Genomic DNA, 27,796 nt, shown 5'->3' with positions numbered 1-27,796 from the left:
TGCCGGCCACCGTACCGCAGAGCTGCGGCGGCTGCGGGGAGAGGTCCCGGCGTCCCGGCCGGCGCCGCGGCGCGCATGCGCGGCCCCGCCCCTTCCTCCCTCCTGGTCGCGGTGCAGGAGACTGAAGAGCATAGATGCAGTCCTTTTCTTTGCTTGTTAAAGCAAATGCTTTGGCACGTTGGACTTGGCATGCAAGGACGGTACTGAGCTTGAAATCACTCTTTCGAGGCAGGCACACCTAGTCTTGTGCCCAGCCTGGTTCCCGTCCTTTCACCAGAGCCACCCCCAGTGTCTTGTCTTCTAAATGGCTGTGGCCCTCAGAGCTGAGTTTTATCCCTGCAGCGTTGTCGTGACATCCAAACAATGAACTGTGCCCACTGTTCTCTGACCTTCACATACCAGTACACTCAGATCTCCATCCGTTTCTGCCTTTGCCTTTCCAGCGTCAAAAGTTCTGGATTCCCAGGAGTTAGTTTTACTTTAGAAAATTTTTAAAAAACAATCTCATATCAAGCTTTCTTCTTCCACTCACAAATTCCCACACACACAAAGACCTAAGGGTTTTGTTTTGTTTTGAGACAGGGCTTCACCAGGTTGGCTTTGAACTCACAATCTTACTGTTTCAAATTTCCACTGAGATAATTCTTTCGTTACTCATGAAGATAAAGTACCCTGGAAAGCATCAGGAGGTGGAAAGACATGCATCTTCCCTCGTGTTCATGGATTGGCAGAATTAATATGATAAAAATGGCCATACTACCAAAGGCTGTCTACCAATTCAATGCAATACCCTCCAAAATCTCAATGCCATTCTTCACAGAGACAGAGAAAATAATCTAACAATGCACTTGGAATCACAAAAGGTCTTTGGCAACCAAGGAAAACCTGAGTAAAAGGATCACGATTCCAACTTCTACCTTTACTAGAGCCCTAATAAAAACAACTTGGTATTGGCATGAAAACAAACTAATAAAAACAAACAAAGGGAAAAAAAAGTATGGAGACCCAGAAATGAACCCGTATGTGAAATGTACCCTACAGACATCTGATTTTTTTTTAATAAGAAAGCTAAAAATATATGTTGGGGGGGGTGAAGAAAACCTCGTCAACAAATGGTTCTGTAAAAGCTGGACATTCATGTGTAGAAGACAAACACTGAATCCCTACCAGGCAGTCATCTTGTCGTAATGTCAATTCAAAGACTTCAGTGTAAGACCTAAAACTTTTGAACTACTATAGAAAAGCATAGGGGAGGGACCGAGAGCATAGCCTAGTGGTAGAATGCTCACAAAGCATGCACAAAACTCTGGGTTTGATTCCTTAGTACCACATAGATAGAAAAGCTGGAAGTGGTGTTGGGAGCCAGAGTGGAATCAAACTGTACCTTGACTTGCATCAGACAATGGCTTTATTGTCTTATTGTTTTCTGGCCCTATTCTATGTAAATGACCTGAGATTTACCATATGAATGTAACACCTGGAGGTTCCCGGGGTCTGGAGGAGGGAAGAAGCGGGAGTGAAAAATAAACGCGGCAGTCTTTACTTGGACTGCGAACATCCTGGACCCGGTGTGTCTGTCTCTCTTCTATTTCTTCCTAGTCCTTGCCCCCTATTTCAGGAACCCCAATCTGCGAACCCTGGTTTGCTGCCGGTTGGCCCCGGCAAAGTGGCACTGTGGCTCAAGTGGCAGAGGGCTAGCCTTGAGAAAAGTGTAGGACTGATGAAAGAAAGAAAGAAAGAAAGAAAGAAAGAAAGAAAGAAAGAAAGAAAGAAAGAAAGAAAGAAAGAAAGAAAGAAAGAAAGAAAGAGAAAGTGAGTCCAGGGTAGAGGCCAGAAGTGTGGCCTAGTGGTAGAGTGCTTACCTAGCATGCACAAAACCCTGGGTTTGATTCCTCATACCACATACACAGAAAAAGCCTGAAATGGTGCTGTGGCTCAAGTGGTAGCACATTAGCCTTGAGAAAACTCAATGACAGTGTCCAGATCCTGAGTGCAAACTCCAGGATTGGAAAATTAAAACAAGACGGACATTATGTCGAACTTAGATACCATCATGCAAATGATTTAGCTATGAGTTATTTATGGGTCATGGGACTGGAACTGGGTCTGGGCACTGTCCCTGAGCTCTTCAGCTCAAGGCTACCTACCACCCTACCCTCGAGCCAAGCCCCACTTCCAATTTTCTAGTTGGAGATAAAAGTCTCAGGTCCTTTTGTGCCCCAGTTAGTTTGAACCTTAATCCTCAGATCTCAGCCTTGTGAGTAGCTAGGATTACAGGCGGGAGCCACCATGCCCGGCAGCTATGAGTTTTTTCGTCCTATTTTCTAACAAATCAACTATCTACACTAAATCGATTTATCTTTAAATAGTTGAATAAAGATGTTTTACCATGTCAGTTTATGAGTACAAAGCAACTTGATCAAGGTCTCCTCTCCCTACGATTCTCCTGTCTCTTAAAAATTTAAAGAAAGTCCTGCAGCTTGTGTGTATGTGGGTGTTCTGGGGCTAGAAATCTGGGCCTGGCTGCTGTCCCTAAACCCCATTTTTGCTACAAGTTTAGCAATAGTTCCACTTCTGTCCTTTGGTGGTAAATTGAAAAATAAGTATATCCTGAATTTCCTGCCTGGCTGGCTTCAAATCATAATCCTCAGATCTTAGTTTCCTAAGTAGTGAGGATTACAGGTATGAACCACCTGTGCTTGGCTTCCAGTCAACCAGTCTCATTTCCAGTGTTCTCTTGGTTAAAACCTTCCCTTGACTATGCTGGAATCTCTAGTAAATTAGGAAACTCCTGTCCTATAACCCCCACTCTTTTGCTTCCATCAATCATAATATTTATACAGTGCAAATGATAGGATTTGTCAGTGTCTCATATTTTAGTAGTATCTTCAGGCATGAACCGTATTTTTTATGACCCTGGCCAAGTTTAATACTTATTTGTTGAATTACTGATTTGATGAAAACATATTAAATAACTTGCTGAATGTTCACACTATACTCCATCAGTTTACCAATACTACCAAATAAAAGGGAAAGCAATTGGTTTCTGTTATTTTCTCTGGCTCATCTATTGCACTGTTTGTCACAAAAGGGTGGGGAGTGGCCAGTCTGCAGGAAGTATAAGGCTGGAGAAATCATTTGGCATGTTAGAAGTGATACTGCCAGAGAACAGTCCACCAGTGATTCTTTTGTGTGGCCCAAGATTGTTATAAATACCCAAAAAGAAAAAAAAAGTTTAATCACCCTTGCAAATACTTCCCCAACAAATTATTTTTACCCACAGCGTGTGTCAAATCAAACTGGGGACCTAAGGAGATTTGTAGCTCACAAGGTATATACTCATCAAGTATTTTGTTAAATAAAAGCAAAACTATGGATGGCAGCTTCTAATCATCTTGTTTTCGAAACTTAAAATACTAGGAGCATGCCCATTTTCACTCAGTACTGTTTTCCAACGCGTGCGTAAAATCCTCTCTAATTCTGTGTAATCTGTGTGGGACTGGAGCGAGAACTAGCCAGCCATTGTTAACGTCAGTTAACAATAGCTCTTTCCAATTTGGCTTTCATCATAAGGTGGCTATTTTACATTTTGCAACTTGAAAATCCTCCAGGCTGCTTTGTTTTTTTTTCAAAGGCGGGGGGTTAGGTTGGGACAGGAGGTAAAAATGAATATTTTTCTGTATCTTTTGCTAGAAACAGTTAAGAAGGGCTATTTCCTGCCTATTTGTTCCTTCTTTTTTCAAAGTTTTTTTTGGGCTTCCCTTTGAGGTTCACAAACTTGGTTAGGTTTGCTGGGAGGCCTATAATCTTAGCTACTCAATGGACTGAAATCAGAGAATCCAGCATCAAAAGCAAGCCCAAGCAGACAAATCTAAAACTTATTTCCAATTAATCAGCAGAAAAGCCAGAGGAATGGCTCAACTGGTAGAGAGCTGGCCTTTTTTGAGGCCTTGGATTCAAGCCCCAATACCAACACACACACACACACACACACGTGTGCATGCACATGAGTTATTAGTGTTCATTTGCATGGATTTGGGGGGGGCGGGGGAGGAGGGTCTGTTGTAGGGCTTGAACTGAACTCAGGGCCTGCATGCCATCTCTGAGCTTTTTCGCTCAAGGCTAGCCCTCTAAAATTTTTAGCCACAATGTCATCTCATTTTTCTGGTGTTTAAAAAGCAACCTGAAGCCGGGCGTGGTGGCTCACACCTGTAATCCTAGCTACTCAGGAGGCTGAAATCTGAGGATCACAGTTCAAAGCCAGCTTGGGCACTAAAGAGCCTGAGGATGCTCTTATCTCAAATTAATCACTAGAAAATAGGAAGTAGGGCTGTGGCTCCAGGGTTAGGGTGGTAGGCTGGAGCTGAAGAGGTCAGGGACAACGCCCAGCCCAGAGTTCAAGTCCCAAGACTGATCAAACAACAAAAAAAATGCAAGCTGAAGGCTTTTCAAGGTGTGATTTGAGTGCTATTTAAAAATGTATCACTTTGTATAATATGTAGAAACAAAAGAAGGGGGTCTCTAAAACAATTATCTTCTATGGTCACAAAAGAAAATTCTTTTATACTTTTCTATTTCCTTTTCTGGTGCAGTAGTGGGGCTTGAATCAAGGTCTCACTCATCCCCTGAGGTTCTGACATCATGGTGGCATATGAGCAGCACCCACAGGATTAAAGGCTCGAGCCACTGGCACCCCAGGCCATTTAAGCTGAGTGCAAGCCTCAGTACTTGTGTGAAAACACAACGGGGTGCGGGGGGGGGGAAAGGGAGAACAGAATAGATGAGGCAGGAATACACAAGAAAGTCGAAAACAAAAACTTTCATCATAAGCCAAAAGTAGAATTCTTCCCTTTATTGTTTTCACTTACATGAAATGGCCAAATAAGCCAGGGCTCTTAAGACTCAAGACTTTCCTGTAATCTTAGTTATATATTGTTGGTATGTTGGATGGAGGTTGGGAATATTGTCAGATAGAAACCTGAACACTAAATTTAGAATAATAAAATGTAGTTGCTGGCCGGGAGTTTTGCCTAGTGGTTAAAGTGCTTGCCTAGCATGCACGAAGACCTGGGTTCGATTCCTCGGTACCACATATATAGAAAAAAGCTGGAAGTGGTGCTGAGGCTCAAGTGGTAGAGCTCTAGCCTTGAGAAAGTCCAAGGACAGTGCTCAGGCCCTGAGCTCAAGCCCAGGACTGGCAAAAAATAAATTTAAAAAAAAATGTAGTTGCTAACACTGCAAACTTGCTGTGCAAAGCCTGGACATGTTCATTTATACTCAAAAAAAAAAATTCAGGTTTTTAAGTACAATATCTAGGACTGCAGGCATGAGCCACCAGTGCTCAGCAGGGTTCATTCTGATTTTTTTTATCAATTGTCTCAGGCATGTCATGATTATGAAATAACTAAATAGAAAATGCCAAATATGTTACAATATTGATTCTAGATATTCAATCAAGCACCAGTGGCTCATGCCTGCAATTGTAGCTACTCAGTAAACTGAGCTCCAGAAAAAACCCATGACTCCATCTCTAAAACAGCCAGAAAGAAGCAAGGCTGGAGGCATGACTGCAGTAGTATAGTTTCAGCAGGGGAAGCTGAGTAAGTGTGAGAAAGGCAAGTTGAGTAAGACATTGAGTTCAAATCCTGATCCTGGCCAACAGCAACAACTACAACAACCCCCACATAAACAAACAAACCAGTAAAGCAGAAAAGCAGTAGACTAGAACACTATTATTTCAATTTACCTGGCAAGCTTAATACATTTGTATAAATAATGTGCTACCGGTGTTGAGTTCAAGGTAACTCCTGAGTGACTTACAGTATTTCATGATGTTCAACATAGTTCACATGCTTTTTACCTCTGTACTTCATCTTAAAAGGAATTCATGGGGTCGGGAATGTGGCTTACTGGTAAGAGTGCTTTCCTAGCATGCATGAAACCCTGGTTTGTCTCCTCAATACCACATAGAAAAAGCCAGAGGTCCTGTGGTTCAAGTGGTAGAGCACTAGCCTTGAGCAAAAGCTCAGGGACAGAGCCCAGGTCCTGAGTTCAAACCTCAGGACTGGCCAAAAAAAATCAATGCCAGAATTTGGTGGCTCAAGCCTATAATCCTCACTATGAAGATCAAGGATCATGACTCAAAACCAGCCTGGGCAGAAAAGTCTGTGAGAATATTTTTTGGGGGGAGGGGAGATATGCATATGTATATATGCATGCATGCATGCATGGTGTGTGTGTGTGTGTGTGTGTGTGTGTATCTTGTGGGGCTTGAACTCAGGGCCTGGGTGCTGTCCCTGAGCTTTGTTGCTCAAGGCTAGCACTCTACCATTTTGAGGCACCCACTTCTGGTTTTCTGGTTGTTAACTGTTTTCTGGTGGTTAACTGAGACTTTCCTGTGTAGATTGGCTTCAAATCACAATCCTCAGTTCTTACCTCCTGAGTACCCAGTATCATGGGCATGAGCCACTAGTGTCCAGGTAACATGTATCCTTCTAAAGAATCATTAAGAACTAGGCACTCAGGGACATCAGCCCAAGCCCTGAGACCCAGCACCGAAACTAAGAAAGATGAGAGATGAGGGATGGATGGATGGGTGGGTGGATAGATGGATAGATAGATAGATCAATAAGTAGATAGATGTGACCAGGCCCAAAGTTCAAGCTCCATGACCAACAGGAAAGAAAGAAAGAAAGAAAGAAAGAAAGAAAGAAAGAAAGAAAGAAAGAAAGAAAGAAAGAAAGAAAGAAAGAAAGAAAGAAAGAAAGAAAGAAAGAAAGAAAGAAAGAAAGAAAGAAAATGCTTACAGGACTTGGACAAGGCTCTTCCCATATAGAGCATAACTATTTTGCGGGGGGGGGGGGGGGGGGGGGGGGGGGAGGGCGCGGCGGGGTGCGTCAGTTATGGGACTTGAACTATGGGCCTGGGTGCTGTTCCTGAGCGCTTCAGCTCAAGACCATCACCTTACTCCTTGACCCATGGCACCACTTCTGGTTCTCTGGTGGTTAATTGGAGTCTCATGGACTTAGACTTTAGTGCCTGAGCTGGCTTTGAACCATGATCCTCAGATCTCAGCCTCCTGAGTAGCTAGGATTACAGGCATGAGCCACAAGTATCCTGAGATTAGTTTTTTTTTTCTCTTTTTTTTAAGTACTCAGATAAAATTAAAAACCCACTTACCAGTTTCCAGGTCACTTTTTTTTTTTTTTTTTTTTGCAGAATGACAACAATGCTAATACTTGCAAAAATCTAAAATGTAAATAAAAATGTAAATATCTTTAACAGAATGAGACATCACAATGAAGGCTTCATGAATAATTTATTCCATTTGAAGTTTTGTGTTTTTTTTTTTTAAAAGTATAAACCTTTTCATTTCCTCAATCACAATTTGTACAACTCAGTGTTATGGCATTCGGCAGCAATAGTGTTTGTTCCTTATTCTTTTTTGTCACGTTAAAAAGAAAAGCAATTGGACCATTTTAAATGTCACTGCTAAACAACAACTTTAAAAGGCCCCTTCATAAAGTGATCAAGCTACTTTGAGAGGGTTGATGCTGACATGTCCAGTAATGATGTTACAATTTGTAGTTTAAATTCAGTAACTTTAAGGTCCACAAATCCAGTTTACTTTGAAAACTAAAGCTATTTTAAAACTTCATGAGTATACAACCTGAGGAGTATTTTAGGTCCCAAATCCAGTTTTCAATTTATACTCCACCAAAAATTAAAAAAAAAAGTAAAAATTTAAACCACAGTTCTGGGCCCATTAAAACACCAAGAAAAAACAAAAAGGTAAGATTTCCAGCTGATTCATTTGGGGGGGAGGGATAGGACAAAATAAAAATGTACACTAAAAACATTTTTCCTTAATTTAGATAAACTATTAAAAGGAAACCCAGACCAAAATATCGCTCAAGCAACATTAAATGTACTAATAGACTAATATGCAATGCCATAGTGGATGAGTAGCAAATTATATGATGCAATAGCATTTAAAAACTTCCTTTTAATCTATTCAATTTGAACATTATAAATAATGTGACATAGTATTTTGATATTACAGTATTAACATAGTGCTTGATTAAAGATCTGCAAATCTTTGTAGTAACACATTAAGTTAAAAAATTACCTCAGAAGGCAAATATGAAGACAAAGAGAGAATATTTTAATACAGTAACCTGTGCCATACTGACAATTGAGTACGAATACAGCTGAGGATAGTTGACTAAATAGTAAGAGCTTAATTTTAGTGGTTTAAGAAAAGTTTAGAAAGATTTAAAAATTAGAGCTATTTTAAAATTTAAGGATTACATATAAGTACACTTGGTGGCCTCCTGGCCAAACAATAAGGTGTACAGAAATTTATTCCTACAGTGTGAATTCACAGTCCTGATAGCTGAATGGCTTGCATAAGAAACGTATGGCTAGATGTTTCTCACTGGCTGGAAGCAGACATATAACTAATCTTTTAAAATGCCAAAATACTGAACTTGCACTCTGCTTCACAATGGATAACTACACACACACACACACACACACACACACACACACACACACACAAAAACCCAGACATTAGTACTGTTAACAAAGTCAAGGTGTTGGTAATTCACTGGTATAAAGAATAATATTTTGCTTTCCTATTTAAGTAAAACACAACTACCCATACTTGTCTGTGACAGTACATTAGTAAGTCAGATCCATCATCCTGCATAAAAGACGTAAGTTCATTTTTTCTGAAATGAGCCAAGTGACTTCTAACGGCTATTTAATAACCTTCTATTCAAGAGTGAACTGATACATGAAGTGAAGAAAATCTCCTTATGAGTAAATCCTGTATAATTGGGAACTATTATTCCCCGATTCCCAGATAAAAAGGAATTATATGCTGGGTTTCCTCCTATGGCTCCATATTAAAAAAAAAAGTCTGTCAGGAAATAAAATTCTAAAATTATTCTCAATCTGAGTAGTTACAATAGGTTACTGATTTTAAACAACTGCGATCATAAACATTTTTAAGCCACTATTGAGATAAGTATATTTTTAAAAGGATACTTTAAAATAGAAATCCCAAATAATTATCTTTTTTCTCAAATGTCAAGTTTTTCCTTTTCCCGAAGAAAGTACAGAACAAAATATACCAACATAATCTGTGGTGTTAGCATAATTTAAAAAAAAATGCAGAGATAAGATCTTTAAATTCAGTATCAAAATATGACCACTGGGGTTGCATTATAGTATAGAAGGAATAAATGAAAACTTGTCACCAATTGGATGTAAATTCTTTACAGGAAAAAAAAAAAAACCCAAGACCTGCTAAGTAAGATTTTCACATCCACAATTTAAAGAAGTTATACTGTTCATAGGAAAGTGTTATTTATGCTAAGCATATAGTACTTACAAAACAAGTCTCAGTTTAAAAAAACCAAATTAGTGTTTTGTAAATACGAATGATTTTGTTCTTGTGAGAATTAATGAACATATGAATAAGAATTTTCCTAGACTGCTTCCAAGAAAGACAGGTAGACTTGGCGACTGTGAATTCCAGTCAGCAATACAGGTAGGAGGCTAACTTGGGCTCTCTTCTGAGCAGCACTGTAGAAAGGATTCTTCAAGGGGGAAAAGCCTGCATAAAAGCAGTCATCTTGGCATGTGCAAAGAAGAAGGGGGAAGGTTGTATTGAAGGAAGGGGTGAATTAAAGTCCCTCAAGTTCAAGTCCCTTCTTTAGGGAGGTGAGAACCTCCTTGGCCTATGCCCTACCTTAATTTGAGCTGTGTTGTAGAAAAGTACAGACTCTGGTGTTTGGGACTGCCATCTCCAAACAAACACAATTAAATAAATAAAAGGCAAAGGGAAACAGTTTAGAAAATGGTTCTTTCACTAGTGGAGTAAGAGTCTGAATTCACTGAGAATCTATTTACACCACAGTTTGATTGCACACACACACTCATACATATGCATACTCGCACACACATTCCCAATCTTTAATTTAAAAAAAAAATCAAGAGTGACTGCTTTTAAAATAATTTGTAAAATGCCTAGAGTTGGGCTAAATTTCAATCTTATAGCAGATCCTGCAGATAAATTTCATAATTAATAATATTCCCATGCCTAATGTGCCACTGATAAAACTAAAAAACAATTAAGCATGTAACAATAAACACCAAAATTAGTTTAAGCATTCAGTAGCAAATTTTTTTTCTTGTAAAACTAAGTTTCTTTCACTGGAAATGGCCTGAAATATTAGTCATAGCCCTAAACCATAGTACAAAATATAACTGAAGAATTCTCATTTTATTCTAAGTGAAACCGCCTAACAATATCACTTGTATATTGCCATCATGTTATTCTGTAAAGGTGTGATATATAAAATGCCGTAAGACCCGGTACCTTTTCAATTTATAAACACAGTGAACTTCATTACTGTACATGTACTCTGCAACTACAGCTTAGCTGTAAATCCTCCACACACAATGGCATGGACATTATTCCCCCTCTATCCCCATTAAACTGTACATCGAGACAATACAAATTTACTGTCCCACCCACCCCCTTACAAAAAAATAATACTCTAAAAGCAACCCTACTGCAACTTTTTAATTAAGACGATTACATATATTTTAGACCAATTGCTTTAAAGCAAGAAGGCAGTATAAACCTTCTAGGAAAATTTTTATAAAAGGTTAAGAAATATAAGACAATTTATACATTTAAAAACTTACAATAAATAAGAGATGCAGGCATTTTTTGAATACTAGATACTATAATCCAAATACAAGAACATCTTGATGTTCTAAAGCCATATGTTGAAATTCGTTGTTCTTCATGTTTCCTTTCCATGCTTTTAATATTCATTTAACATGACTGGGTACTATGGCTCATTACTTTTCACAAATACTGTGACTGGAAAAAAAAAGGTTAATTTTTGCTACAAAAATGTTATAATACGTTTTGTATGATCAGTCATCTTCCTAAAGAGCTCAGTATAGTCAATGAAAAATAGGGTTATAGCCCCGCCCCCAAGTCAAAACAATATTTGTTGAAGTAATAAGAATTAGACCCCATCACAAATGACTTTCACTGAGAAGAGAATTGCAACTTAATCCTGCAGCAAAATATCCTTTTTTTCCTTATTCTTTTCTTGCACAGTTCCATCAAATGAAGATCACAGCATATTCATGATAAAGTTATATAACTGATTCAGCACCACAAAATGAATCGGGAGACATGAACGTCTGTCCTGGATTGCAGGGTCACAGGTTAGCCAGGAGAGTGCATTATACTGTTCCAAAACAAACCTAAAGAGCAAATAAACTCTGTCAGTCATGCATCTTTTCAAAAATAGTTTTTTTTATATATTTTTTATTGTAATTAATAAAAGGGTTACATGGTATTTGTCAGATAGAAGGTGCATTAATTCACATATATTGATACCCTTTCACATGTCTTGGTCCACATTACCCTCCCCTCAAAAACAGTTTTAAAATATGATATCTAACATTTAGTCACTTTACTCTCCACCCCCAGGACTAATATGTAAGACAGGGTAGCCTCAGACTCAAGATCTTCCTGTCTAATTCAGCATGTTGAGAGCTGGCATTATAGGCATGCACTAGTATATCTGACTACAAAAGTCACTTTAAAAAAACAAAAGCACTGGGGGAGGGGGAACAGCCAGGAGCACCGCCAAGTGGTGGAGTGCTTGCCTAGCATGTATGAAGCCCTGGGTTCAATTCCTTGGTACCACACACACAGAGAAAAGCCAGAAGTGGCTAAGAGCTGGTGTCTCACAACTGTAACCCTAGCTACTCACGCGAATGAAATCTGAGGACTGCAGTTCAAAGCCAGCTCAGGTAGAAGTGGAGCTGTAGCTGTGTCTCAAGTGGTAGAATGCTACCTTTGAGCACAAAAGCTCAGGAAAGCACCCCAGCCCTGAGTTCAAGCCCCAGGACTGGCACAATAAAAATAAGTACATAAACAAAATTTTTTTAAGACTGCTCATGTTAGAAAATTGTTAATTCTGGCCGGGAGTTTGGCCTTGTGGTACAGTGCTTGCCTAGCATGCACGAAGGTCCGGGTTCGATTACTCGGTACCACATACAAAGAAAGAAGCCGGAATGGTGTTGCAGCTCAAGTGGTAGAGCTCTAGCCTTGAGAAAGTCCAAGGACAGTGCTCAAGTCCTGAGCTCAAGCCCAGGACTGGCCAAAAAAAAAAAAAAGAAAATTGTTAATTCTAAATAATATGATTTACCCAGATATCCAAGGGTATAGAACTTACCAAGAGTGAGAAAACTAAGAATCAACAGTGCATTCTATTAAAGTTGTGATGAAAAACACTGAGTGATAAAAAGAGTTGTACCTGAGGACATCTGAAGTCTGATTTGAGTCAAGTGGGTGGGAGTGTTTACTGTGAAGCAGCTCGTCAGATTGCACTGAAGGCACGTGGAGGTGCAAAGAGGCCTAAAAAGGTAATAGGCAGCCAGTTAGTCGAATGCACAACAACAACGGGATGGTTCTGCTTTACTTTCCCAATGTATCTTCCTTGATGAAATATATTTTAGAACTACGTTATGAATGGGAACTCCTATACAGATGCCTGATCTTCTTCATTAAATCTTTACTGAAAAATTTAAGAGCAAAAGTTACATTCTTTCTTTAGTGTTACTAGACCTGTGAAGCACTGAACTGATATAAACCTAAGCATGTCTTTCAGTTACTAACCAGACAATCCTAGGTCTAAGCACTGAAAATGTAAAAGGAGTAAGAATATGCAAATACTTTACTTACAAAGCTGTAAACCCTAAAGCAATCTTTAATTTTATTCATTTATTTAAGTCTTTTGAGCTGGTACTGGGCTTGACACTCTTGTTTGGCTTTTTGCTCAAGACTGGTACTCTATCACTTGAGCCAGAAATCCATTTCTGGCCTTTTAATAAAGACTTTTGCCAGGGCTGGCTTCCAACTGGAATCCTCAGACCTCAGCCTCTTGAATAACTAGAATTAGAGGTATGAGCCAGCAGCATCCTCCTTCACTGAAGTATTACAGTCTTCATACAGAGCATAGCTGCTTTCTTTGACCATATAATTCATAACAGCTTAGTAACAGTTAGCTCACCCATTTAGCTATGGTAGTAAATAGTGGAACAAAGGATGCACTATGCTTTTCACATTTCTATCAAAGTGAATAATATGGTAATATCGTTGTTAAAATGCAATCAATTTTCTTTAGCAGTGGTTCACGAAAGAAGCTGTAAATCCCTTTCTATAAACTGTAAAATGTGCTCTGCCATATACAAGGTACTCTTACAATTACCTGTTCTCTGCATTGCAATTGTGTATGTGTGGTACATTTAGCAATATAACCAAGATATCTATATTTGAAGTGTATATAAATTCTAAAAACAAAATTCTCACATGGCAAATCACTATAAAATAAATGAATGTTAAAATTAATATTAGTGCTCTAATTCCTCTGATAAAATTTTTAACCACCTAAAAAACCCAACCTTTTTTCAAACAAAGAGAAACATAGCAGATAGTTTTATTGCCTATAGTATAGAACTAAAATGAGATGCATGAAAAACAAAAAAGGGTGAGCAAAATTATGGTAAGTTATGCCTTACCTGGTAATTCAGAACCAGAAGTCCTAATCTTGTTACACTGTATCTGAGGGTGAATGCTCACTTTACACTATCCTCTCTGCAAATAAATATTGAGTAGAAAAGAATCTGGATAGTCCCTTGGACTTCTCTCAAAGTAGTGTTTCCTTAAAAAAAAATGTGCCCTGAAACACTAAGGTCATGAACTACAAGTAAGTGTTACACAACTCCTTTATTTGTGTACAATATAAATTTGGGAAAGGTTAGATAAACAATGCTACTTTTCAGAAACTTTAGTGTATACATGCATTGTGATACAAAAAGGGGCAGATGGCATGTACAGCACTTCCCAAAAGACCAAAGAATCTACTGTTTTCTGGACACTCCAAGTGCTACTATATTGCAGCAGACCTCTTAGAAAGATGTTTTGGTAATGAGGTTTGTAAAAATTTTTGCACATTATTCAAAGAGGAAGAAAAGGACAGGACAAACTATTACCTTCTATATCTATGTATATATATAGGTATAAATACATATATATATATATGAAACATATATTCCTTAAATACATTATCTAACAACAGTCAATTTGAGAATTGAAGTTCCATGGTAGAGTGCTTGCCTAGCATGGCTATAATCACAAATTTCATCAAGAAAAATATAGATCAACCCTGTAATTTTTATAAACATGCTACAGGAGTCCATTACTTAATCTCAAATGTCACTGATCTCAATGGGATGTAGGCAAGGTTATCAAGATTTACTAGTAACATGAGTAAAAAATAATTAAAAAGTATAGGTTCATTAACTGCTAAAATATAGTCCAAGAAACTAAAGCATATCTCTCTTTTATGCTGAGTAAAACTAAATTAATATTTAAATGAACCTGACTTATAAATAGAAACAGCTCATTTCTGGTAGGTTTTTAGTACGTGAAATCAGATGTGAACGTTTACTTCAGGTACATTACTAATCTTTTTTGGGGGGAAAGGTGGGTCATGGGGCTTGAACTTAGGGCCTGGGCTGCCCTAACCCTGAGTCGGAGTACCACCCCCCCTTTTCGAGTGATTAATTGGAGATAAGAGTCTCATGTTCTTTAGTGCATCGGCTGGCTTTGAACCTTGATCCTCAGATCTCAGCCTCCTGAGTAGTTAGGATTGCAGGCATGATCCACCTTGCCCAGCCTAATAATTGCTGATATTGAATCTTTTAGTCTTCAAAATAATGCAGCATAATGGAAGTACAAGATGGTATAATTTGCAATACTAACATAATAATGAAAAGTTGTAGGTTTTGTTGCTGTAGTTTTTTTGTACTGGCTCTATGGCTTGAAATCAGGGTCTGGGTGCTGTCCCAAAGCTTTGGTGCTCAAGACTAGCACTCTACCACTTGAGCCACAGTCCCACTTCTGGCCTTTTTGATAGTCCACTTGAAGCAAGTGGCTCCAAGACTGGCCTAGAAACAAGATCCTCACATCTCAGCCTCCTGAGTAGCTAGGATTATAGGTATGAGCCAGAGGCACCTGGAAAATTCCAGGTTTTAATCCACTAAGCCAGGAGAGCTTTTTGGAACTTAAAATATACTCACCTAGAAAATAAAAGGGTTACAAAGAGATGTTTCTCTCAACTCTAACATTCCACTTGGTAAGTGGAAAAAACAAGTTGCTCCAATAATTTGACTTGAGAATTAAAATTTAAACTTAATATACTTAAGTTATTATATATTAATATAATTAGTTATTCCATAATGAGTTCAGAGTCACATGTGGCAATGCATTTAAGAAGTTTGAATGTAAACAAGCTGTAAGACTTTTAATTAATTAATTAATTACTGCCAGCCTTGGGGCTTGAACTCAGGGCCTGGACACTGTCCCTAGACACATTTTGCTCAAGGCTAGCACTCTGCCACTTGAGACACTGCACACTCCCAGCTTTTTCTGTGTATGTGGTACTGTGGAACGGAACCCAGGGTTTGTGCAAGCTAGGTGAGCACTCTACCACTAGGCCACACTCCTGGACCAAACTGTAAGACTATTAAAAGCAACTTCTTTATTTCTTAAGACTCAATTAGAATTATGAATAGGTATAGAAATGGTAATACCTTAAGAAAAAGGGGACACTGATATTGTGCTTGAGGACATGCTGACCAGAACCAGTCAGGTAATGGACCCGCTTTGGCAGTTGATACAAAGTATCCAAGGGCCAATGGTTGCTGAAGAATATTGGTTACTTCATCATGAGATTCTGTTGAAAGTAGCCGATCTGTACCTTGACCCTTCAAAACACAAAATTAAAGTACATTAGTTTAACCTGGACACCACTTAATAAATACTAAAGGGCTTAAGGCAAACAGTCTTTTTATAAAATCAAATGAAAAAACAAAAAAAAACAAAACTAAACAAAAAAACGCCGAAGCAGGGAACCAGTGGCACATGCCTGTAATCCAAGCTACTTAGAAGGCTGAGATTTAAGCAAGAAAGTCTTGGCAACCTGTATCTGCTGTAAACTACCAAAACATGCTAAAAATAGAGTTAAACCCAACTACAGTAGAGAAGTAGCATTGAGCATAAAAGCCCTTGAATAGCACCCAGGCTCTGTGTTCAACCACCAGGACTAGCACACACGTGCTCACACGCAGGCATGCACACATGCACGCGCACACACACAGAAAAACTTAATGATTATCCAAGCAAGAATGCAAAGCCATTCAAGCCCTAGTACCGGTACATACAGAAAGAAAAGAGAGAGAGGGGAGGTGGGGTGGTGGAGAAGGAGGAGAGAGGAGGAGAGGGGAGAGAGTAAATAAGATGAAAGGTAAAATTGGAAAAGATTCTTTCCTACTTTACAAAAGACAGCGTTTAAACATAGGCATACTGTAAATAATTGACCTATAATTAATTTCACTGAAATAAAGACATGTTATTCAATAGATTATAAATTACTTTTAATTTAAAAAAAATCACAATATTACTTGCTATACTAATGGCCAAAAATAAACTTAGATACGGGTGGGTAATTAGTATTTTCCTTGTTCTTTCCAGACAATTACTATTTCTATTATGTTCCTTGTTCAAACAATGATTTTGAATGGCAGCTCTTAAATCTACATATTGATTCTCAAAGATACTGTGATCTTATACTTGAAGCTATGGCAAAATAGCAAATGACATGTCATCTAGAAAACCTGGATTTAAACCCAGATGCCCCTCAGTAGATGACTAGATCAAGATGTCATACTTATTCACAGTGGAATTCTATGCTGCCATCAGAAAGAATGGCACTGCCTCATTTGTAAGGAAATGGAAAGACTTGGAAAAAAATATTAAATGAAGTAAGCCAGACCCACAGGAATATAGGCTGAATGGTTTCCCTCATTTGTAATAATTAGTACACATCTAGGACTCTCCTAGAAGAAGATTACAATAGTGCAAAACCTAGATATCTAAGATCATAGAGGATAAGACTAAATGAAAGGGTCTCTAAGATATAGAAACAAGAGCTTTATCTTGTGTGATTGCTGTTCTTAATGTACTATGTTCTCTTCTCCTTTGTTACCTTTTGGTTAATCTCATATTGCTGCTATATCTGACTTTGTATCTGACTTTGTTACCTGGTATATTGCACATACATTTATTTGTTTATTTGAAATAGGAAAGAGATGGGGGGAAAATAAGATGATTAGGAGTGTGTGGGAGGAGGGAAATGGGGACAAAAACATGAGAAGGGGTATCAATGTGTGAGAAGTAATGCACCTACTATCTGGCAAATCTAACTGTAACCCCTCTATACATCACCTCAACAATAAAAAATTAAAAAAGAAAAAGAAAAAAAAGAAAACCTGGATTTAGTCAAAGCAGAGATTGAAAGGTAATGAGAGTTTCAAGTTAGTCTTGGTTACACAGTGAGGTTCTGTCTCCAAAAACAAGCCAGTAAAATAAGTTGACATCTGTGAGGCAGAAGTTAATATAGTTATCATCTCTTGTTAATTTTTTTTTGGGGGGGGAGGGGTTGGTCAGGGGCTTGAACTCAGGTCTGGGCATGTCCCTGAGCTCTTCAGCTCAGGGCTACCACCCTACTCCTTGAGCCACAAGCCCACTTCTGGTTTTCCAGTAGCTAATTGGAGGTAAGAGTCTTGTGGACTTTAGTGCCTGGGCTGGCTTTCAACAGAGATCCTCAGATCTCAGCCTCCTGAGTAGCTAGAATTACAGGTGTGAGCCACCGTACCTGGCTCTTGCTAATTTTTTTCCCTTCCCCCTCACCCCTAAGAGAAAGTTAACTAGAGAAAATCAGCTAATGTTCTGTTTCACATATAAGTCCCTTCTTGAAATGAACGAGCAAGTTAAAGTGAATTTTTACCTTGCCAGCATCGGCTCCATGGGGGTAATGAGATCCTGGGGAATGTACAGGAGATGTAGTTGGAGATGCAGGAAGGATATTAATAATATCAGGATCAAGATCATCTCCTGTATCTAATAAATCGAAGATACCCATGCCATCTGCTCCATCTAAACAGGAGAAAAAAATTAAATATTCCATTTTTCATAGTACATAATTATTCACATAACAGAGTAAAAATAAATGTAAGTAAAATAGGTTAATAAGAACCGAATTACTGTGTACCAAGTGTCAAGTATTAGACTAATGGTAATAAAAAAAAAAAAAAAAAAAAAAACCATAAGCCAGGTGCTGGTGGCTCACTCCCATAACTCTAGCTACTCGGAAGGCTGAGAGATATGAGGACTGCGGTTCAAAGTCAACCAAGGCTGCAAAGTCCTTAAGACTCTTATCTCCAATGAACTACCCCCCCCCTAAAAAAAAAAGATGTGGAGAGATGGCTCTAGTAATAGAGCACTAGTTAGTTCTTTTTTATTTATTTTTTGACAGTCCCAGGGCTTGAACTCAGGGCCTGAGCACTGTCCTTGGGCTTTCTCAACGCTAGAACTCTACCACTTGAGCCTCAGCACCATCTCTGGCCTTTTCTATGTATGTGGAATCGAACCCAGGCCTTCATGCATGCTAGGCAAGCACTTTACCACTAGTCCAAACTCGCGGCTATAAGTAAGTAATTATTAATCTAAATAATGGCTCTTAAAATATTTCCATGCTCTTAAAATATTTCATAGCTTTCTCATCTCAGAAGTTTATGAATGTGACCATAAAGGACTTTATGTATGTGATCAAATCAAGGATCTTAAATGGGGAGATTATTCTGGACAATACAGCTAAGCAGTACAGGTAGCCTCAAAGACAAAGAATTCTCTCTCCTTGCAAATCTCAGAAGAAATCAACTCTGTTGACACCCTGACTTTAAAAAGCCCACTGAGGCCAGGCGTAGTGGCTCATGCTTATAATCCTAGCTACTAAGGAGGCTGAGATCTGAGGATCACGGTTCAAAGCCAGCCTGGGTACTAAAGACTCTAGACTCATCTCTAATCATTAGAAAAGGGGAAGTGAGACTGTGGTTCAAGGGGTAGTCTTGAGCTGAAGAGCTCAGGGACAGCGCCCAGGCCCAGAATTCAAGCCCCATTAACCACCCCCTCTCCCCCAAAAAAAGTCCACTGAAACTGATTTTGGATACCCTTCTAAGAGAACAAATGTGTATATGATTTTTTAAGTGCTAAGCATTTGGTAATTTGTTGTATCAACAACAGGAAACTGATGAAGAGTAAAATATGTCCAGGAAATAATACTTTGAAATAGGATTATTATTTAAATATTAGAGTTATAACACAAATAAAAGACAAAATGCCTATGCTGAACTCTGAAGATCTAACATGTTATGATGTAGTTCTCAGTAACAATGGAATATTATTTAGTTGGCTTTACACTACAAACAAGCTACAATATGATATAAAAATCAGTGTTAAATAAATCTTTCCAAAAAAAAAAAAAAACTACAAAGTTCACCAAAAGATACATCTTTACTCTGGCCATTTCTATAAAAGATATAAAGATATATAAAATAAGCTATAAAGTCTATGTACAGTAACTCAAAAGCACAAGCATAAATCTACCCAAACATTTTATTACTTTCAAAATAAACCATGGAATAATTTGCATCATCTGTTTTGATACTTTAAGGTACAAGGAAGGGGCCCTTAGTTAACTGGCGCCACATTAACAAATTATTTCAACTTCTTGGCATAAAATAACACAGGTATTTCTTAGAGTTCGAGGGCCTTAATTTCATTAGACTGAAGTCAAAGTGCCAGGAGGCTACACTCTCTCTATATGCTCTCTAGGGGAGAATCTGTTCCTCTTTCTTAAAATAAAATTAGAACTATACATACTTTGCATTCCTTTCTCAATCCACAAAGTCAGAAGCATAGTATCTCATTTGACCTGGCCTTCTTTGTTGTATATTTAAACCTCCCTTTGCCTCTCTCTCATTTGGAAACATAGGAATGCAATTAGGGCTCACCTGAATAACCTAGGATAATCTCTCCACCTGTTTAAATAATATAAGGTAACACTAACAGGTTTCTAGCGTAGGATGTGGCCACGTCTGAGGAGCTATGCGAGGTGTGGGAGTTTATACCCATACCCTCAGCTATTCGGAAGGTTGAGGCCAGAGGACTGATTAAACCCAGGAGTTCAATGTCACAATGACTACCAGGAGAAAAAGCAAGACCTAATCTCAAACCCAAAAACAAAAAAACTTTTAGGATTAATTTCACCTACCGTTGTTGGGATTGAAAGCTAAATCCAAATTTTCAGTGGTGTAAGTAGCTGAAGCTACTTGTACAGAAGCAGAAGTAGGAAACACAAGTATATGAGTACAAGATGTATCTTGTGGGGTATTTAGCTGAGATGTTTGCATATTTAAAGTAGTGCTTCTCCCAAAAACAGAACCAGTTGATACAGAATCTACAAAAGGATAGCAAAAGACATTTTTTTAAATGAAAGAAACATTTTCTCTTATATTTCAAAACTGTGTAACAAATTAAATCTGATATAAACTCATGATAGCTAACCTGGCATAATAACAAAAGAACCTTGGGCTTCCATTGCTACCAAGCAAGCACTGAGAATGCTGGGAGAGTCTGCAGCAGATATACCACACATTCTACACATGTCTTTGAGCCTTTTACTTAGAGACTGCAAGTTTCGACGACTCAGCAAACAGCTCCAATCTGTGAGTACCGAAAGTAAAAAGATTAATAATATTCAAAGTAACAACAATGATAATCTACTAGAGAACTAAGATTAAAACATAATAGAAATAATTAATGGTTTTAACATTAGCATACTCCTCAAGCAGGAGCCAATACTATTCAATATTCTTTTTTTTTTTGGTCAGTCGTAGGGCTTGAACTGTGGGCCTGGGCTTTGTCCCTGAGCTCTTCAGCTCAATGCTACGGCTCTATCCCTTGAGTCACAGCACCACTTTCTCCACATTTGTTATCCTCAACTTTAGTACCACTAGAATTTGCTGACCATAGGAAGATTTGAGAAACAAAAAGGGGATAAAAATAGAAGACAAGTATTAACTACACTTCTGCTATAGAACAGGTTGAATGGAGTTGGGGTAAGTAGGCTGGAAACACTTACACTTACACTTACACTTACATTTTTCATGTTTATTTTTCTTTCTTTTTTTTTTTGTGGGTCGTGGGGCTTGAAATCAGCCTAGGTGCTGTCCCTGAGCTCTTCAGCTCAAGGCTACTACCCTGCCCCTGGGCCTGGGTGTTGTTCCTGAGCTCTGCCTTACCCCTTGAGCTAAGCCTCACTTCCCATTTTCTAATGGTTAACTGGAGATAAGAGCCTCACATTCTTTTGTGCCCGGGCTGGCTTTGCACCTTGATCCTCAGATCTCAGCCTCCTGAGTAGCTAGGATAACAGGTGCACCATCTTACCCGTCTTGCATAGTTCTGCTTGAAAAACTAAATACTCACTGATAATTTGTAGCATTTCACTTCACATACAAAACACAATAGGCATTTAAGAAAAGGAGAGTTTTACCTTTTAACTCTCCATGACCCATCCTTCCCAGACGGCCGATGACAACTCTCCACGGCAAGGAACTCATCTGCACAAGTCCTAAACACCACTCCCAAAGTTTCTGTAGGCCAAATCTTCTAGCAGAACCCTTTTTCCGACGAGCTCTATTAAATGAAACAGTCAAAAATTTGCATGGTGACATATTAAGAAATGACAAATTTTTGAAAACTTGGTTATTTTACTAACTGGTGTTAGGAAATCATATATGGCTAAGCATGTGGTCTTAGCTGAACTACACATTTACACAAGCCCTCAACAAGAATATACATAAAAATCATATAGTGTGTAAGAGATGAGGAGTTAAGAGAATTTGATCGAAAGGATATAAATTTGATCAAATTATATTGCCCTAGCCTCAGCACTACTTCTGCCCAGGCCCTGAGTTCAAGACCCAAGACAGGCAAAATAAAATAAGTAAATAAAAGAAGACAGGCAGAAGAACATAAAGTGCAATGCCTATGTGCATCTGATCATATAAAAGAATATTTATTATAATGAAATGGAAGCAAGAGGTTTTCTCTTCGTTTTTATCTATCATTGGGAGTTTGGGGGGGACACAGATACGGACGGACAAAGAGTGAACAAATGTAGTAGTGGGGCTCACTAGACACTACATTTAAAATGAAGTAGACAACCTACTTGTGGGGACAGGAGGGAAAAACTTAGCGAGAGGGAAGGGATGCCAGAAAGAAATGAACTCCTTACCTGACTTACATAACTGTAACCCCTTTGTACATCATCTTTATAATGACAATTAAAAAATTAAAAGGAAAAAGAAGAACCCAGACGCTGGTGGCTCACGCCTGTGATCCTAGCTACTCAGGAGGCTGAGACCTGAAGATCCCAGTTCAAAACCAGCCTAGGCAGGACAGTCTGTGAGACTCTTTTTCCTCAAGGCTAGCACTCTAACCACTTGAACCACAGCACCGTTTCCAGCTTTTTATTTATATGTGGCATAGAGGAACCAAAAAGCAGTCACCACTAGGCCAAACTCGAGGCCCAAGATGAGAAGGAAATTCAGTTAATTGGGACTATATTGTAGATGGCACAAGAGAAATGCTTAAATGTTATGTAAATGAAGTCTCTCTCTCACTCACACACACACACACACACACACACACACACACACACACACACATTTTTTTTTCTTATTTTTTTTGCCAGTCCTAGACTTGAGTTCAGGGCATGAGCACCGTCCTTGGACTTTCTCAAGGTTAGAGCTCTACCACTTGGCTTTTTTCTATGTATGTAGTACCCAGGTACGAACCCAGGTCTTTGTGTATGCTAGGCAAGCACTCTACTACTAGGCCAAATTTCCCATCCCTATACACACATTTTTTTTTTTTTTTTTTTTTTTTTTTTTGCTAGTCCTGGGCTTAAGCTCAGGGTCTGAGCACTGTCTTTGGACGTTGTCAAGGTTAGAGCTCTACCACTTGAGCCTCAGCACAATTTTCGGCTTTTTTCTATGTATGTGGTACCGAGGAATCGAACCAGGGTCTTTGTGCATGCCAGGCAAGCACGCTACCACTAGGCCAAACTCCCGGCCCCTATAGATAAATTTTTATGTGTGCATATATGCATGTATGTGTATGTGTACATATGCACGCATCCACACATATGTTTGTGCTGGTACTGAGCCTTGACTTCAAGGCCTCTAGCTCTTGCTTGGCTATTTCACTCAAGGTTGGCACTGATATATACCTTTCCTTAGGACTTTTTGCTGATTGTATTAAATGGACTTTTCTGCCTGGGCTGGCTCCTACCTGCTATCCTCAGGTCTCAACCTCCTGAGAGGATAGAATTATAGGTGAGAGCCACCAGCACCCACCTTAGATTATTTTTTAATTATCGGATCTTTTTAGTTCTTTGTTTCAAAATTCTTCACCTAAAATGGTTACTTGTAACTTTATGAAAGAGAAATTTGGGATCTTCAATCATTTTATGTGTAAAACAGATTATAAATACAATTATTTTTAACTATCTTAATTATATACCCATTCACTACAAAGATTAAGTGCAAACTCACAATACTTGACCACAAGGCTTAATATATATAAAGCTTCCTGTTTTCTACTTCTTAAATATAGAACATAATGTGTATGATTTTGCACACACAAATTTTCAATTGAGATGATAAAGTCAATCATTTTGGAAATAAAAGTACCTATTTGGAACATCGATGTTAATGATGCAGGTTTCTAAAAGTTCTCCATATAGATCTGTGCAGGATGCAAGAATCCACCTTTGATCATGAGATAAACAGTAACCTACGAAAAGAACATTGTATTTTTGTCCAGCTTCTCCAAATGTTTCTCCTAGCTCTGTTTGTTTGTCCTTCACTGGAGCCAGAATAAAAGGGGGTGTATAAAGCCGAATACACTCTGGTCTCTGTAAAATAAAAAGGTACAATAGTATTATACAATAAAACAAAAAATTACACTTAATTTTGCATAAAATCATAAAATATATGGTCAATCATTGACAAACGTTGGTTATAGAAAATATACTTACATCAGGACTTTTAAGAGCAGTTTCCATAGCTAAACCTGGACCAAAGCCAGTCAATGTTTTCACATTGGTTGATGTCGGAAGTGGTCTCCGACATTGGGTAAAGACCGAAAATGCTAGAGATTTCAAATGCTGGGTATAGATCTGTCTATCTTCATGCTTCACAGGTTGTAACAGATACTGGCAAGGAACAATCTAAAGGTATAGGTAAATATTACAAATGTTAAAATTCCAACAGTGAATAAAGGACTGTGGGGCTAATGCTAACAATTCTACTACAAAATTTAAACAAAATCTAACTTACATGATTATCTAAAGAAGCCTCATATTGTTTTCTTATCTATTACATTATTTATTTTTTGCTAGTCCTGGGGCTTGAATTCAGGGCCTGAGCACTGTCCTTGGGCTTTTTTTCTTAAGATTAGTGGCCTGCCACTTGAGCTACAGCACCACTTCCAGCTTTTTTCTATGTATGTAGTACAGAGGAATCAAACCCAGATCTTCATGCATGCTAGGCAAGCACTCTACCACTAGGCCAAACTCCTAGCCCCTACATAATTCATTTTTAAGTTACTCTTACCAGTATACTCTAAACTATCTAAAAAGAAAAACCTTGGCTGGGAGTTTGGCCTAGTGGTAGAGTGCCTGCCTAGCATTCATGCAGACCCAGGTTCAATTCCTTGGTACCACATACATAGAAAAAGTCTGGAAGTGGTGCTGTGGCTCAAGTGGCAGAGTGATAGCCTTGAGAAAAGCCCAAGGACAGAGCTCAGGCCCTGAGCTCAAGCCCAGGACTCGCAAAAAAAAAAAAAAACAAACCTTAAAAAAATCTATACAATACCAGTCTTGGAGATATAAATATAGCTACACAGACATAAAAAGCTACGATAGGATATATACTCTATAAAAATAATGTTATATTATATAGACTGATATGTATCTATGACACGCAAATCCTCAGCTTAAATTTAATTATGTTCTAAAATCTATGTGCCAGTGATTGCATATAGATTCCCTTCTTGAATACTTGTTAAACATGACATTTGAAATATGATGTAAAAATCAATGTTAATAAAAATCTTTCCAAAAAATCTATATTACAATTATATTAATTGTATAAAAATGAAAAAAAAGCACAATTTTTTCCAACTTACTAGACTTAAACTTCTTTTGCTTTTACTTGTAACCTGTCTGTAACAAATAGAACTCAGGTTATATAGATCTAGGCTCTTTCTTTCTTTTCTTTTTTTTGGTGGGTCATGGGGCTTGAACTCTGCCTGGGCTCTGTCCCTGAGCTCTTAAGCTCCCTACCCTTGAGCCAAGCCCCACTTCCCATTTTCTAGAGGTTAGTTGGAGATAAAGCTATCGGGTCCTTTTGTGCCCAGGCTGGCTTTGAACCTTGATCCTCAGATCTCAGCCTCCTGAGGAGCCAGGATTATAGGCGTGAGCCACTATGCCCAGCTTGTATTTTTCTGATCAGACTCATAAATTTTGAGTTGAACTTGTCTTTTATAAACTCTCAAGGTTTTTATTGTAGTGTCACTTAAAGTGAAATAAACAGAATTTGTCTTTTAGGAAACCAATTTGAACACATAAAAGTAGTAGCTCTAACTTCTGAACATCACATTCTTACCTGTGCAGAAACTGTACTCTTGATATGAGGAGGAAGAGTTTGGACCATTTCCAGAAAACATCGAAGTAGCCCCAAAGTCCATACGTTAGAAGAGTTAGTGCTTTCGTCTTTATTTTCATATGTAAAGGGATCGATTATATAAACAACAATTGCAGGTGGATAGGTAATTGCATGTGAATCACCATCTGTAGGGATTCCCACTTTATCACGATCCATGGTGCTAAAGTTTAAGGTAAAAAGAGGTAAGAGTTGTATTACTTTGATTGGAAAGCATGAAAGCAGGCTCATAATATCACTCCCCTTTTTCTGGTAATCAAGATTGGTGATCTTAATATTGAAGAATGAGCTGGGTATGGTGGCTCATGCCTGTAATCCTAGCTACTCAGGAGGCTGAGATCTGAGGATCTGAGGTTCAAAGCCAGCCTGGGTACTAATAGGAATTGGGGCTGTGACTCAAGGGGTAGGGCGGAAGCATTTGAGTTGAAGAGCTCAATAAATAAATGAATAAATAAATAAATAAATAAGTTGAATAATTCTTCCACCTTAGAGAGGACCATAATCTTTGTATGTATATTTCATATCATGTAAATCCTTTAAGAAGTCTTGCTTTCAGGTGCTGGTATTCATGCCTATAACCCTAGTTACTCAAGAAGTTGACCTCTGAGAATCACAGTTCAAAGCCAGCCAGGGCAAGAAAGTTGTGAGACTCACATCCAATTAATAAAAAGCTGGAAGTGAAGATATGGCTCAAGTGGCTAAACACTAGCCTTGAGCAAAAGAATTCAGAGACTGTATCATGGATCATGATTCAAGCCTCATGGACTGACAAAAAAAAAAAAAGTCTTGCTTTAAAAGAGGAATAGCTTAGATGGTAGAGTGCCAGCCAAGTACCAAATTTAAGTTCCAGTCCCACGTGTATGTGCACACACACACACGCACACACGCACGCACACACACAGAAAAATGAAAGAAAAGATAAAAAAGGATGAAAAGCAGAGAGAACAGCTTTCTTAAAATATAATTTGTCAGAAATAAAGTATAATTTATTAATGACTAATTTTATCTCCTAGTAATAGTTAGAGGCCAGATGCTCATACCCATAGTCCTCAGGAGGCTGAGATCTGAAGATCTCAGAGTTTTTTTGTTTGTTTCTTTTGGTTGTGGGTCTTGAACTCTGGGCCTGGGTGCTGTCCCTGATCTTCCATTTGAGCCACAGCACCACTTCTGATTTTCTGGCGACTAAGTGGAAACAAGAGTCTCAAGGTCTTTAGTGCCCCGGCTGGCCTGGCTTTGAACCATGATCTTCAGATCTCAGCTTCCTGAGTAGTTAGGATTACAGGCAGGAGCCATTGCTCCTGGCAGGATCTCAGGTTTGAAGCCAGCAAGAGTGGGAAAGTCCATGAGATGCTGATCTCTAGTTAACCACCCAAGAATGCCAGAAGTGCAGCTGTGGCTCAAGCAGTAGATTGCTGAAGCTTCACTCTTTGATGGGTCATTTTATTTTTTTAAACATCATATCTATCTAGGTAGTTAAGATCAAAAGACCAAGATGGATAACAACTTTTCCCCCACCCCCTGGATAATGGGGCTTGAACTCTGGTCCTAGGCGCTGTCCCTGAGCTCTTCAGCTCAAGGCTACTGCCCTACCCCTGAGCCATAGCCTCACTTCTTGTTTTCTAGTGATTAATTGGAGATAAAAGACTCTAGGTCAGTGTGATCCTCAGATCTCAGCCTCCGGAGTAGCAAGGATTACAGGCGTGAGCCACCGTGCTTGGCTCACTTCCAACCTTTTCTATGTATGTAGTGCCGAGAAATTGAACCTGGGTCATCGTGCATGCTAAGAAGGCACTCTACCACTAGGTCAAACTCCCGGCCCTTGATAACAACTTTTTACTCCTGTTTCCAATGTATCTTTGGGCACAACTGCATCCTAAGTAGTTGATAATATATCAGCCCAGTACAATCTTCATATCAAAAAGAAACTCTCCCCATACAATGGGAGCAGTCATCATCACTGATATTATGAATAACCTGAAAAGCACTGTCTGAAAACACTTAG

The 27,796-nt window shown here is 38.7% G+C and overlaps 1 protein-coding gene across 3 annotated transcripts in view; it reads right to left on the bottom strand.

Moving 5' to 3' along the window:
* Positions 1-8,564: 8,564 nt before the first annotated feature.
* The window catches only part of Med13 (mediator complex subunit 13), a 96,812-nt gene continuing 77,580 nt past the window's right edge, over positions 8,565-27,796 (bottom strand). For all 3 annotated transcript variants that reach the window (XM_090351150.1, XM_090351151.1, XM_090351152.1), the window contains exons 21-30: positions 25,738-25,957; positions 24,108-24,299; positions 23,761-23,984; positions 21,558-21,700; positions 20,570-20,728; positions 20,277-20,462; positions 17,952-18,100; positions 15,697-15,870; positions 12,357-12,457; positions 8,565-11,295 (exon numbers count right to left, since the gene is read on the bottom strand). In XM_090351150.1, the coding sequence (XP_090207276.1) occupies positions 11,163-11,295; positions 12,357-12,457; positions 15,697-15,870; positions 17,952-18,100; positions 20,277-20,462; positions 20,570-20,728; positions 21,558-21,700; positions 23,761-23,984; positions 24,108-24,299; positions 25,738-25,957 (1,681 nt within the window). In that variant the 3' untranslated portion in view covers positions 8,565-11,162. The remainder of the gene's footprint in view (positions 11,296-12,356; positions 12,458-15,696; positions 15,871-17,951; positions 18,101-20,276; positions 20,463-20,569; positions 20,729-21,557; positions 21,701-23,760; positions 23,985-24,107; positions 24,300-25,737; positions 25,958-27,796) is intronic.

Source organism: Megascapheus bottae, chromosome 17 (genome assembly GCF_031878675.1).
Source record: "Megascapheus bottae isolate mThoBot1 chromosome 17, mThoBot2.hap1, whole genome shotgun sequence".
Taxonomy (NCBI): domain Eukaryota; kingdom Metazoa; phylum Chordata; class Mammalia; order Rodentia; family Geomyidae; genus Megascapheus; species Megascapheus bottae.
This window is presented reverse-complemented; position numbering and strand designations above follow the sequence as displayed.